At 37.5% G+C, this 15,595-nt stretch overlaps 1 protein-coding gene across 1 annotated transcript; it reads right to left on the bottom strand.

The window, feature by feature from the left end:
• Nucleotides 1-6,682: 6,682 nt before the first annotated feature.
• LOC139119545 (solute carrier family 49 member A3-like) lies at nt 6,683-14,781 on the bottom strand. Its single transcript, XM_070683387.1, has 9 exons — nt 14,504-14,781; nt 13,978-14,131; nt 12,988-13,268; nt 11,759-11,893; nt 11,144-11,260; nt 10,001-10,153; nt 8,313-8,470; nt 7,663-7,817; nt 6,683-7,112 (listed from the first exon to the last, which is right to left on the bottom strand). Exons 1-9 carry the CDS (start codon nt 14,669-14,671, stop codon nt 6,988-6,990), a joined length of 1,446 nt encoding a protein of 481 aa, XP_070539488.1. The 5' UTR covers nt 14,672-14,781; the 3' UTR covers nt 6,683-6,987.
• Between the last annotated feature and the right edge of the window lie 814 nt (nt 14,782-15,595).

Below are 15,595 nucleotides of genomic sequence, written 5' to 3'. Positions count from 1 at the left end.
CCCTAACTCAAAAACGCTTAAACAGATTCAAGTCAGACTTGGTACACAGGTACCATATGCTATTTGCAAGAAGTGATTAGATTTTGGTTGGTGTGGCTTGCATATTAATGAAATTATGCAATATCATTTATTCCACACAATGGTTTCCCTATTGAGACGTCGACGGTAATGACAGTGTAGACATAAATCAAGAAATACTGCAAAAAATTTCATGAAACTTTTCAGAGATGATTATCTCAGAACATCATGATGATAGTGAGTGCCATGTCAATTATCTGCTCATCTGCATATTTAATGAACTTTTGTTATTAGTTACATAACTTTGAAATTCCTGCACCAAACTTGATGATACGCGCAACAAATATTGATCTGATATATATATCTAATTGTACTTAAAAGCCTTTGGCGGTGTAAAGTTAATAAATAGCTCATTTGCATATTTCATGAAGTTTTGTAATTGGTCATATAACTCCTATATAACGGCACCAAATGTGATGAAATCTCCTTCAGATACTAATCCGATTGATATCTGACTGTGGTGTAAAAGCATTTAGTAGTGTCAAGTTAATTAAGGGTTCATTTGCATATTTAATGAACTTTGTAATTAGGTATATAACTCTGAAATTACGGTACCCATTTTAGTGAATTCTGGTACAGATATTGATCTGATAAATATCTAATTGTACTGAGAAGCATAGAGCAGTGTCAAGTTAATAAATAGCTCATTTGCATATCTTATGAAGTTTTATAATTAGTCATATAACTCCGAAATAACTGCACCAAATGTGATGCTGCATATACTGATCCGACAGATATCTAATTGTTGTGTAAAGCATTTAGTTGTATGAAGTTAATTAAGGGTTCACTTGCATATTTAATAAACTTTGTAAATATAGGTATATGACTCTAATATAACTCTAAAATTACGGCACCAAATTTGGTGAAACCTGCTACAGATATTGATCTGATAAATATCTAATTGTGCTATGAAACATTGAACAGTATCAAGTTCAATCAGGGCTCATTTCCATATTTAATGAACTTTGTAATTAGTGATATTACTCTAAAATTACAGCATTAAATTGTATGAAACGTGCTACAAATGTTGATCTGATGGATATCTAATTGTCCAATGAAGCATTGAGCAGTGTCAAGTTAATTAACAGCTCATTTGCATATTAAATACAGTTTTGTAATATGTAATTTATAAACTCTGAGAGTACTGTGCGAAGTTGATAAAACCTACTACATATAGTGATATAACAGATACCTGATTGTTCTATAAAGCTTACTACTATTAATGAACCTTACCTGTTGTAAAACACGTGAGCACATTCAGTTCACATCTGGTATGAAGATCATACAGTAGTTAATGTTTCAGTGTGAACTTACATTGAGGTATAGCTCACGAGTTTATCGACCATGTTCACCGTCCACACTGACCTGTCTGTACCACTGGACTGGAGCGTAAGCCACGACGCGACACCTCATTCTGTTCTTTTGGAATACCTAAGCTGTAGCGACTTGCAATTTTGTTGGAAATGCCACAGTCATCCGTTTTCAAAAATTCCACTTTGCAGCTAAACGGCCGATACACGTGTGTAAATACGCCTAAAAAGAACAATGTTTTTCTTCGGCGTATACACAAACGTCTATGGGGCGCGTAGCCACAGAGCGGAATTTTTGAAAACGGGCGACTGTGGACATGCCTTCCATGTTTCAATGAATATTTCCTGAGATAATTTATCGCATCAACCTATTCGTAAACATGTCATGAGAGCACGGCATCGATCGCGACAGATTGGTCCGTGCACGCAAGCGTCACGGCGTCGTGCAGGAAAAAGTGCTTCGGTTGATGACGTAGAAAAGGGGTGGAGATTCCTATCCAGTACATGTGATAAAGAGATTGAAAGCCAAGGTGCCATCCGAGTTTTAGTTAAAATACTTACTTTGCTCGCTTCTTCCCGTGTATAACTCAATTGATCATCTCCATCTGCCATTTTCCCACTGATAGGTGTAACTCGAAGGCGTTGTTATGTTTCAACTGTCGCTGTCGAATACCACTAACAGATAAAAAAAAAACATAACAGTTATTGAGTTTGCCTGTAGGAAAAGGTATACCATTGTTAAAACGTCGTTTATCAATTATTTTATATACGAAGGAAGCGGTTCTTCACGTAGTTTGTTTTGATGTAATTGTTGTTTTTACGTTGTAAATTTGTAAAGCAATATAACAGCACAATTTCCTTTCGATTAGCAATAAAGTTATTATTCGCTTGGCTATTTTTTTTGTAAAAATGGTAATAAGTACTTCAACATTTAGAAATTTGACTAATGTAACATATGTGTTCGTAACGGTTCGCAGTCTGTATTGTAAGATTGTAAAAGTGAACTAGAACAATTAAAAGATCCTATTCTCACAAATTAGTTCAAAGCGTGTAAATTAGATAAAGACGGCGCTATATACATATTTATAAACGCAACTTTCAAGATCGAACAACACCTATTTATCAATGCTGTTCCTTAGAACTGTAGCCTCCTGTCATTGCATTTTGCGGGAAGACTGTCTTTACAGCCTTTGTCCGAAAACACCGTAGTTGGTAAAATTTGCAAAAATAGTGCAAGTCTTTCAGCGAAGTAGGAAGCGGTTTTACACATACGTCAAATTTAACTTAAGTGTACCATCTACAAAACAGTGTCTCAAAATGTTTTACATGGTCTTAGTTTTTCATAGTGTCCGGTCAAAGATTTAAACCCAGTTTTCCACATGAAATACTTGATAAATCGTAGTACTTAACATATGACAGAAACATCTGATATACGTTTCAGGAGCCATCATGTTCGACCATTGTCTGTGACAATTAGATTGACTTCCTGCCGTCTGCATGTTCTCGATGTACACTCTTATTACAGAAGAGAACCGTGTCAAAATGATAGTAGGAAAAATGATAATGTAGCATGGGAAGTGTAATACCGTTGCAATGTTAGCATAAATTATCAAGAGCGGGTAGTATAGTGCTTTTGATGCCTTTAACTGTTGTGAAAAGTGATAACCGTATAGGTCATGGCATTACTAGTGGTACATCTTAGTAATATGTTGTCAGGGGTTTCAATTCATGTTCGCGACTCACAATTAAAATACTTACGCTTTTTAATCCGTGGCATTTTCAGGCCAACAGAAATTTCATGTCGAAAGCGAAGAAGTAACTTATCGTCAACTTTCTTGCCACCATCGTCGTTTTAGGGTTAGTATATCTAACACTGGATAATACATGAAACCGCGTACATTACAAGCCAGCTTATATTCGATGATAATGTTAAAGACCTACACGCCTATTGGCTCGCAATCCACTACAAATGCATCGTTCGCATGAAACATGTGGGAAGATGCAAATACCATGCTTGAAATAAACGAAATATTCAAATGCTTGTCTATTTTTCATTGCTGGTGTTGACCGTAACCTGCACAAGTCCGACGGCTGAGCGAAACATAACAAGCCTTACCTGAAATTTTTCCGTGTCATTGCTCAAGTCGTAGTAAACGGGACGTGCTAATTTCAAACTATTTCTCAGCCGAATATGTCCAATTTTCACTCCTTTAGAATAGAAGTACAAAAACATTATTGTTCTCTATAAGCAGGATCACACTCTTGTACTGCATTGGCAACATTAAAGTCGAGTACAGGGCCAGATACAGGACAAATGCCGTGTTTAGCGCAGTATCGTCTCACTCTGTGCTCTGACATTTAAAGCCTTTTGCATCAGGATAAAGACTTTGGAAATAGCTGACACAGTGATATATCTATAACTTTTTCCAGAATCAAGAAGTGCCTTTATGTATCTACCATCGACATACAGCCGTTGTAGTTCAATATCCGTCGTTGCGCCATACTTTAGAACAGCCTCAGGCCGAGTAACAGTGTCTCTAATCCGTGGCACTTTGTGGCCAGTCGATATTCCAATTTATTCATTGAAATAGAAAATAGAAAGTAGGCTAGTAATCTATTTTAAACGTTTTTTTTATTTTGATGAAGCAATTTTTGGTCCTTTTCCGATTGAACAAGTTTTCAACGCCGGTGAAATTATGGAAAATTGGTAAAAGCCCTTGTGAGGATGAATCCGTGACATTATTCGGCCTACTGTTTTTTCGCCGTGATATCAAAGAATGAAAATGCAAAATATGGGCAAATTTCATTATTTCACCGCTTCGTGTGACCATTTCAAAATTTCGATCTTAGAAGTGTTGTCTACGCGCTGTATTTCTGAATTAAGAATAACCTTATGTAGAATAAGTGTTTGTAATATCTGACTCCAGCCGTGTCATGAAAATAAATCCTCTGATTTCCGCCAACACCTCTGTAAAATATGGAGGCTCCCTAAGTTGGTCACGTGGTGCCAATTTCTAATTTCTAATTTCAATTTGCAGTTAACGTTGCACAACTAGCGGCACACGTCGCTATTCCTACTCGGGAAAACCAACTACAATTTCGTATTTCACCAATTCGTAATTCCCATTTGCATTATTGATTACAAGTAAGGTTGGCCGCAAAAGATACCGCGCTGAACGTGTCATTCTTAATTCAGAAATAGAATGCTGACAGAGCAAATTCAAGATCGAAATTTGGTCCAATTTTAATGTAAATAAATTGTCAAGTGAACCGAAATCATGAAATTTGCCCATATTTCGATTTTCATTCTCTGATTTCAGGGTGAAAATATGGTTGACCGAATAATGTCACGGATTGTTTTCTAACGCTGTATTTCTGAATTAAGAATAACACATTCAGCGCGGTATTTTTATCACCAACCGTATTTTTTTTATCCAATAAATGGGAAAATGGGTAAAATGCTAAAGGCTTGACAAGGCTTTTTACCTATTCTCACACTTTAACTTGACGCAAAATCTATCATACTTAGAATATGGCCAAATGCGCTTCACCTGCTGGCCTAAAATATTTGAAACTTCATAATTACCGTTCAGTCTATTTTCTAATAGAATAACTAAATTAGTAAATCAACTAGCCGCGAATTGCCACGGATTGTCTCAGCATAGATCTACCGTTTTATTGTTAAGCACTTTTTGTAAGTATCAAAGAAGCGCGCTTGTTTTAGACATTGCCTAAGAAAACGTCTACTAAATGTCTGATGGGATCATTAAATAAAATGTAAACAAGGTCGGGTCAAAACCAGCATTGAAAAATGCATATCCTAAATAAGCGGCTGCATATCAAATTGCAATTTTGTTGCGCGCATTTCAAAACAATAACCACAGATCCTGTAACTTGTGTTAAGGCGTCATTAATAGTATGTTGATGGGAATGGTGACTATCGTGTGTAGTGGAAATTTGGGCTTTTTATAATAAATGAAATAGAAGCTTAGCTAAATAAGAACGAAATAGGGAAATGACGAAATTTCAAAAATCAAAAACATTTACTAAAGGTATTCAATACACGACAGAGAATGTGTTTTTTTCTTTACAATTTATTTTGTGACTTTTTATTCAGAGACAACCAAACACATTTCATATCAATCTTAGTTTCGTTTCGAGTGTCCCTTTACGCCTCATATTAGAGAGGTTTAGTTACACGTAATTACGTGTACGTCTGACGGCGCGCAGTGGCGTACGCGTATCCGTGCTCACGTGCGAATAGAGAGGTTTAGTTGTGCGTTCCCGATTATTTTGCTGCATATCTTCCTCAGAAACATGCGAAATTCGTATAATTTATAAGAAACATGAATTTCGATACGTGAGAACCACTCTTATAGTCGCTAGTTGTACCCTTGAACTACCTTAAATCAGCCGATTTTCTTTGATACAGTTATTTATGTGGTTTAGAGAATTCTTTTAGAAGGCGTCAGACAAAAAGTGGAATGCGACTACAGCATTTCGTTCATGTAAGGAAATTATGGCAAGTACTCCTTTTACAGTTGCAAACTCTACGAAATATTCTGATATCAAAGATGTTGCTAATTTACAATTATACCAATAGAGTTTGCTTGTCTAAATTTGTGGAAATCATTGAGAAAATATCAAAAATACTACACGTAATTATGACTACGTGTAGAAGTGTTGTTTCACGTTCGGAACGTCTGTGCTACACGTACGCGACGTCTGGTTATCACGTGACATAGACGCTACGCGTACTGATCGAACGTAATTACGTGTAACTAAACCTCTCTAATAAATGGCCCCCCGACCATTAGGCTTACCCTTGATATTCTCAAAACCTGCTCGTTTCGTGTTCACTGGAAAATTGTCCCCTGACAGTGAAGGCAGCAGCTTTGTTGACTTGGACAAAACATGAGCCGAGGGTAAAGCAGGGATAGTAGAGAAACGTTACTGTCTGCGGTTTAAGTGCCACCGCTAGTCAACTTTATAATGTAGTTTCCTTAAAATTCTTGTTGTTTTTGTTTCATAAATAGTTTATTGTAATACTCCGAAAATCATGTGTCTGGTGTGCGGTTTGATCGTCGACAACTGATTTTGGTTTTGATCAGAATCAATCTGACAACACAGTGACTGTACACAGTACGGAATGGACTGTGTTTGCAAGGTTAATGTTCCGATTCTGTGTCGACATACTTTAGGTAGAAAAATCAGAAGATTTACAGTTTTTCTAGAGCAAAAAAATTGGAAACATAAAACATTATATTGTCCCTTCTTTGAGTAGTGGTGACATTAGGTAAACTTTTTTATTTCATCATTGTCTGTTGCTATACGTTGGAAGTTCACATACTTCCTTTCGCGAAAAAAAAATACACATTTTGGATATTTTTCTTTAAATTCCATAGGCGAAACCTCACAGTCGTATCGGTTCACCTTGTTGCAGTCTACTTTATTGGAATCAAGTATCGTTAAGGCTGGTGTGGTCTTAGCAATTGATAAATATAAATGCCTTCAAAGTTGGCCGACTTCATAAACAAATTCATCTTGTTTTCAATCGCAAACGCGCATACACTTTTTTGCGATTTCCTGTAATGTTTTATCAAAGTGTTAGTCTTGAATAATTCTGCGCATATTCTGTCTTCCTTCTCTTGTACTCCGTGCTGAATAGCAAAGTGAACGAAATCACGGTCAGTGACATCAGACCTGCAGCAAATAACATCGACCCTGTGAACAAAAATGTAAAAAGTTAAACTTATATAAATTAAATATTTAGTATGCAACTTTGAGTTTTAAGGTAGTATGCATCTCGGTGAAAGACTTGCTCAAACCTTCCTCAATGAATCTTTCGACAATTCTCTTTCAAATTCAAGAATCAAAATCGAGGGTCACTGTGCAAATTTTGGTTCTAGAGAAACAAATTACCAAAGATTTACCAATATTTGAAATTCGCAATGGCTGCCATACCTGTGTTTACTCTGTGGAGAAAAATACAATATTTGATTTTCAAAAAAATAAGCCTGTGAAAATTATTCTCACACCAAGAGCTTTAAAATGAGCCACACAAGTGTTAGATCAGAAAACAATAGTAAAAGTTTGAGAGTTCGACTCGACTAATTGTCCCCGAGACGGGCTTGATATGGCGGAAAATCATAAACATCACTTTACGTTAGAATGACTATAGCTCTATAGTTTCTCATTAACTGTAACTGTGTATACGTTGATGGTTTCCCTAAAGTTCAAGTCTATTCGTATCACAAATTTGTTGTTGGCTTACAGGTCATATCGTCCGGGAGGTCGCTATTGGTATCTTCTGCATAAAATGTAACGGTTTGGTTTCCTTTATTGCATTGTTGAACGTCTCTCAGATGATCATGTAACGGTCTCCCTAACGCTTGCATCGCAAATGTATACGCGATACCTTGTATATTACTGTAGAGATATAAAGTTACAGTCGATTGTGAATGTGTGCCATACATTGGAAAAAAAGTGTTACGAGAATCGTTCGTAGTATGCATACATGTACATCCGAATGTTGAAAAACGGCTATACTGGCACTGGTGGTTGTCAAAAATTCTTCCAAATTACAATTAGGTAGGCATCTGTACTTTCGCGCTATTTCCTGTTATTTAAATTTGTTGTTATAGTTCGACGTGACAAGAGTCAGTGTCACTTTCTGAAATGCACTAAAGCGATTTCAAAAACTATGATCTAGCGAGTATTCAAATTCCAGAGACAAGACATCTTGACAATGGTCTGTAGACATAAATTTGTTTCTGAGATTCCAGAGATATTTGTCGATAAACGGAACAAAGTTCGTACACCAAACCCAAACACCCTTATGGTCATAACTAGGGTGGCAGCTCTTCTCAAACAGAAGCGTAACTGCGTGTTTTGCTATATTGACAAGGATGTGCAGTCCTTTACCCCGAAATGAGAATAAGGCCAGTGGATGTTGCCTGTGCTATGGGATAAGTTGCCTCCACCGCTAACTCCAATACAATCGGATAAACACCACACAGGAAGAAGCCAGAGATAGCCGATACAACGGCGACTGGTACTTTTTTGTCCGAAATACTGACAACCTGTTTGAAAAGAGTATAATATAGCATTCACCTAATGCAGTCAAAGTCATTCGCGAAATAATGTCACAAACACCACTTTGCGGAACTCTCAAAAGTGAGAAAAACCTAAGTAATTGAAAGAGAGCCTTTCCTTCACTTTTCCTAGCACGAAACATTGTAATTATTACGTACAGCGCAATTGCAGATACGATAACATCTTCTGACGTATCTATGATACTTCTCTAAAGACAAGGAGTGTTCCTGCGGCTTTAGTATGCATATATCAACAAAATGTGAACTGAACGTGCTCACATGTTTTACAACAGGTTAATTAATAGTAGTGCGCTTCACAGAACAATCAGATATCTGTTATGTACCAGGTTTTATCATCTTTGCACAGTACTCTCAGAGTTTAGTCACTTATTACAAAACTTTATTTAATATGCAAATGAGCTGTCAATTAATTTGACACTGTTCAATGCTTCATGGGACAATTAGATATCCGTCAGATCAACATTTGTAGCACGTTTCATTAAATTTAATGCTGAAATTTTAGAGTAATATCACTAATTACAAAGTTCATTAAATATGCAAATGAGCAGATAATTGACATGACACTCATAGTATCATCATGATGTTCTTAGATCGTGATCTGTTAAAATTTTCATGAAATTTTGTGCAGTATTTCTTGATATATGTCTACACTGTCATTACCGTCTCCATAGGGAAACCATTGTACGGAAAAAATGATATTGCATAACTTCATTAACATACAAGCTACAATAACCAAAATCTAATCAGTTCTTGCAAGTAGCTTATGGTACCTGTGTACCAAATCTGACTTGAATCTGTTTGAGTTATCGTGTAACCAGACAGACAGACAGACAGACAGACAGACACACAGACACACACACACACACACACACACACACACACACACACACACACACGGACAGACTGACAGACATCGCTATGACATTAGCCCACATGTGTGAACATGTGAGCTAAAAATGGAGGCTAAAAGACGTTATACGGTCGGACTCGATATAGTCATCATGTCCATAACGAATCCGAATTCCTTACTATGGCCATACACTTTGTCCTAGCCATGGTCTGCTGCCTTTCCGGAAGGCTACGAAAGTAGCGAGATTATTTAAAACAGAGAGAAAACGTACTGGCACATAATAAAAGGAAAATTGTGACGTTTAACAGTCGAGTCTTTTCTTGATTTGGTGAAAAGAGCCAAGTTAAACCTTTTGATATATTAAGAGGATAATTATGAATGGAAAAAATTAACTTTATTGTTTCAGTTATGAAAAGGGAAAATATATAAATTCTTTTTATAAAACTTAATGTCAGTCTTTAGTAATATTTTGAGTCCTCAATCTCATGTTGACAATATGCTTACTATAGACAAGTATTTGAAATGCTCATGGAAACAAAAATTGCCACAGAGATATGCGGAAACATTTACTATTTCAAGCCGCAAGCTTGAGAAATAGCTAATAAGAGCACTTTACAATATCTTGAAGAATTAGTTCATCATCTTACCGCAGCCAAGAACGACATGGCGATTGAACCCAAACACAGCATTACTTTACAGATTTCATCGTAGAGTTTAGTTCTATCAAGTATAATGCTTGCAGTGGCGGATCCGATAAAACCGACGCCAATGATTAGAGCTCCACAGATACCTGCAAAAGTCTACAAACACGAAATTATTTTAACACATATATGAGGTGCAGCCTGATAGCAGGAGTTTTAAAGATGCGAAGAAATGCGTCACCCACGCCCTGCGACATTGTTATAGGAACAGTATACACATATGTGCCACGGTTTTAACCTCCCCCATTTGTTCGCCTCATGTAGACTTTTGAATAGGGAAATGTTGCTAACATGTAGATGTTTGACCGTTATTATTGATTCAAGAATGATTTTAACCCATCATTTTGTAGAAAATGTAGACTTTCTACTCTTGATTTTAACGGAAACTTGTAGACTTTGTGCTTTGTAGTTCGAACTGTGCAGGGTACACTTCTACCCAAATTGGATTCGACTATCCCCTGCTCGGTCATGCCGTGGACATAAAGCGTTAAACACTTGATACATAATCCTATGGTACAAGTATAATGAAGAAAATTTTGAAAAACGTAATAGCAGATAAAAAGGACAGCTTGAGCTTATTATAGGTAGAATGCACCTCGCGGACAAATATTCGAATCTCAAACTTTTCCAATATTCTTTCGGCTTACAAGTTGTGGGGGCTCATTTTGAAGCTTATGGAGTAAATAAAGTTTTCACAGGCGTAGTTTTGTGGTAATCAGTAATTGTATTTCCCCTGTATATGAGATAAACAGGGGTGGAATTCTGAACTTTAGATATCGGTAAATATTTAGTAATGTGTTTCTCTAGTACCAACATATTTTAGTTACCCCGCAAAGGATTTTACATCAGATGAGTTAACTCTTCATAACGGTCTCAGTTTTAATTGATTTATTTACCAAATGTGTACATTATCATGTATTGTTTATGTCATGAACTGACTGTATATCTTATAAACATTTGTTTTTCTGGTCTTGTCACCGGAATTACTTTCTGAACTGTATGTCTGCTAAAACCGCAGTGAAGTCGTCCTCTCAGAAAATTGAAGGATGGATGGATAACGCGAAGTTTACAGTGAAAAGTGCCTATTACCGGAGTGTAACCATGGGGACAGAGGATCTGTTCGAGTAGGAGGCTTACTGCGCTGAACAGACCAGCTACACATCCGCATAGAACCATTAGGATCCAATATGAACGGATTCTCAGAATCTGTCAGAAAACACAAAGGTTTTTATCTTTATGAAATGAGCAGTCATGCATCGTGGTGTGTTGAGACAGTCTCTAGTAACAGTAAAAGAATAATTGCCCTCACTATGAACATTGCTGACACACTAGGCCTATCCCAACACGATGGCAGTATATGATTAGCTGTGTACGGAATGTAACAATAGACACTAGATAAACAATGTGATGTGTACAAATCTTTGTGTTACGCATCATTTGTACACTCATACACATTACAGAGAATAACATTGATCGTTATCGATTTGGTAAAGTAGACCATAGACAGTGGAGGGGGGAAAGACTGACATTCTATATCAAATAGATCGGCGCTCATATACTAGTTGCAATTACCTTTGAAAGCAAATTAATTAGAAATACAACATTAATTATTATTTATGACTAATTATAAAATTAACTACCACTGTGACAGAAAAAACGCCTTCGTCGATAATTGCAGTGTTCAGTCCTATCCGTTCGCTTTACCTCTTTGAATCCAGTCCAAAACGGTTCGTCCTGTCGCTCGGCTGCTCTCGATGGTGGCGTGGGAGGTAAACTGCTGCATAAACCAAATGTTGCCAGCAATGTGCCAATGGCTGATGGTATACATATTATTATTAACTGGAAAAGATCGTACACGTGAAGAATGTTAGCGAACTTTGATCGCATTAAATGTAAAAGACAGGACAAAGTATAATTTTTACCACTATTTTAACGAGATGCTTTGGTCGAACTTCGTAACCTTAACATTATTATAAAATTTTAAAGCTTTCTCCGAATACAGTTGCCTTAAGGTTAATACGATTACGAATTCTTTATATACTTACCTTTACGTATATGGTTGACAGGACTGATGGCATTGTTTATTTGTTTGTTAACTAAGCCGGATCTTGAAATTCTTAGAAAAAATGTGAAATGCTTGCAAACATGTTTTCGAATTGCATACCGCTACTTTTGTCGGAAAAAAGACAAGTTTATCAAGGGAGGGCTTGAACTGTAACAATACATGAAATTTGGTTCAATGAGGAATGTCAACTTCATATAATGTATCATGACAGTGCCTTTGTTCTAGTATCTGATGCGGAGCTCTCATGGTTCGGCTCGGTCAGGGATATGACATGAGGCAACATCACGTAAACTTTGTAGAGCTTTGAAACGTTGGGCTAGCAAGATGCGGTAAGTTGATATTGTACAGTTGTCGTGCGTGGTGATCTGTACAAAGATTATTTGTATGTATTTCTTTTTTTCATAAGTCGAGACTTTGATGATAGGAACGATAAAGATAATTCGTCATCGAGGCATTATTCGTAAAACCTTTGATTGCTTTGTATCGAATATCTGCCTATAGATTGACTAATTGATTTGTCGATCGATCCAGCGATCGATTGATTGACTGACTGACTGACTGATTGATTGGTTGATTGATTATTGATTCGATTGTTGTTTGATCAACAGGGGAACATCTGACCGTGGCGAAGTTAAATTTCTGCATCTGTCAAAATGAGATTCAAGCTTCGTTTAAATCGTCGATTTTACCTATTTAGATCAAGTGCAAATTAAAGTAACTAAACGTACTGCGAAATTACCCAGAGAGAAAAGAAGAATTCATCATACCACAATGAGAGAAGCCAGGACTTGCCCGCTGCGGTTACTGCTAATGACGGCATAAGGAACGTCCATATCAAAACTTACCAAGAACTCAATTCCATCCATACGAGGTGGCTCTTTTTGATCAGCAACGGCGACAGCAAATTTGCCAATAAAGATCCCAAAGGGAAGGTGCCGATCATGGTGGCCACGGATCTTTGATTTTCACCAAACCATTTATTGGCGACTTTCGTCGGGCAGGACGTGAACACAGGGTAAACTATCGCTGCTATGACTTGGCCAGCCATCGCGACAGGGAAAGCACGAGATTTTGGTACGAATTCGAGCGTGCTGATGATTCTAACGACGCCACCGATGGTGTTCACCCAAGATGCAAGCAAGATCGGAATACAAAAACAAAAGCTTTAAACCATTTTAAGTCGTTGGGTTGTATTCTGCGAATACATAAACATAAACTTTTTATAAACATAAACTTTTTATAACAAAATTTTGCAAAATAGTAGTCAATAACAGTGAAACTAGCAAATTTATCATGTAAATATCAGAAAACTTCAAGATCAGAAAATCCCAAAATAGATCAGAAGGTGTTTTCAACCCTTTCGCAAGGAATCAAAGAATGCAAAATCCATCAAGTGCAAGTATTTGGCAATGAAGCAATTACCGTGACTAAAAGGCCAGTATTATAACTTTTGACGATTCTTTCACGATTTTTGCTTTGTATGTCAACTGCAAGTTTCTTGTCCTACTCCCAAAAAAATTGTCGAAAAGCCCACTTTTCAGCTCGTCAGCATAGTGTGTATACATGTAACGCGCATTCAAGCTGCTATTGTTGATTTGAATTGTTGTTCGGACAGAGTTCACCTGTCAACAGTAGCAATGCAGCCTGGCTGGGTTGATTAGCGACACACCGTGTATCTCAGCGTGCTTTGAGGAGTTTAACAAAGACGTGTAATTAACTGAACTAACATGAAAGCAAAAAATCACCAAAAGATACTGCGACTGACCCTTAATGTAAATCCGTCACACTCACAATTGCAAGTGGCAGGCCAAAGCAAATGAAACCACTATACATATTCAATGGACACAACTCACCCCTGGCCTGAGTCCATAGGTATCTAACAGCCAGGCCGCTACAAAACCCATCGGTATTGATAAAATTAGAAACATCAAAGCAAATAGATTGATCCTCGACACCGGTACTTTGTAGAACTTTGCTGCTTCCGTGGCGACTGGACTGAATGACAACCAGATCTGTTAAAGGTTAGAGTACACCACAGTTTCTCCATGTGAGTACACCGATATTACCGTATGTGCTGGTAACATATCGTCGAAGAGCCTTGTCGGAAGCTCCTGCCTACCCGATATACAATATATTGCTATTTGCAAGGTGTCTCCCATTGTGCGATGGTGGATCCGAGTGACAAACTTCTGCTTTCAAATCTTACCCAGGGGTCATTTAGAAAGGCAGTCTACAGTGACAAAATTAGCTAAGGTCGACTGACACAAAATTAGGTCATGTTTTTAATCACCTACGGTTTCGGAACCTGGCAATATGACAATTACAGTATCATGCTACCTGTGTTCAGAGAATGCGAAAAACAACAGAAAAGAAATGGCTATTACCATTTGAGCTGAAGCGGCGTGAAGAGCGACGACGAACAGTACAAACCATCTTCGTTTGTATACGGTAAAACCTCCGCCCACAGCAATATTTATGGGGACTTCTCGCCTTTTCGCCTCACCCCGCAGTAGTTGTTGTTCACTGTGGACGTCAAGGGCATCGTATTCCATGTCAAACTTGTAATTTTACTCGGTTCAACGGGAGGAAACTATAAGAAAGTTGGCACTGTGAATTCCCTGTTATGTTATGAGGAGTGTATCGTTTAAAGGTCCAATAATGGACTTTTCACCAATGTCAGACAGAGTGCAGTGGCATTTGACGTATACAACATTGATTTTCGTACCGTACCGCGACGGCCAGCTGAATTTGTAACTCATCTAAAGGGAGGGGTCATCGGAACTGCACTCTAAAGTCCAATGCGATCAATGTAAACACTTTATCCAAGGTACATTGGCAAATGAACATGTTTATAGTAATTCACATCGTAAAACTTTACTGTTGCAGCTATATTGACGGGATGCATCTAGATTGCGTGCATAAAATGAAATGTTTGTGAAACAAGAAAGTCGCAAGTTTACAGTTCCGACCATCCCTCCCTTTAAAGGCACCATGAAAAATGTATGATTAAATTTGAGCTAAATAAACTCGATTCGTAGAAGACTGATGCAGCGTTACAACCACTAAGAAATCAAGAAAGCCGTTCAGTTTCTAGATCTGAAGGTCGCATTCAAAAGAGCGCCCGCATGTGACTGGACCTCAGCGTAGAGGAGTATCCATAACTGGAACTCGGTATCAGCTAAATTAACTTCATCTATACATGAAAGAATTTAACAATGAACAGATTATCAGCAGGTGTATTAATAAGACTGCGTTCGAAATTTTACGTATACCGCGTGCCTGATATTTTGGGTAAAGCTTCCATGATTTTCCAAGCATCCCTTCGATATCCATTTGAAGGGTCTCCTCGCATTCCGTAAAAGTGTCGAATCTCCTAGACGAAATCACTCATCTTCATAGGTTATTGCAACACGTGGTCAAATCCATGACCAGGAGGGTTGATAATAGAGTTCTGAATCAGAACCTTTTTTTCTACA

This window comes from Ptychodera flava, chromosome 20 (genome assembly GCF_041260155.1).
Source record: "Ptychodera flava strain L36383 chromosome 20, AS_Pfla_20210202, whole genome shotgun sequence".
Classification (NCBI taxonomy): Eukaryota; Metazoa; Hemichordata; class Enteropneusta; family Ptychoderidae; genus Ptychodera; species Ptychodera flava.
The sequence above is the reverse complement of the archived record's forward strand: the minus strand, read 5'-3'. Positions and strand labels throughout refer to the sequence as shown.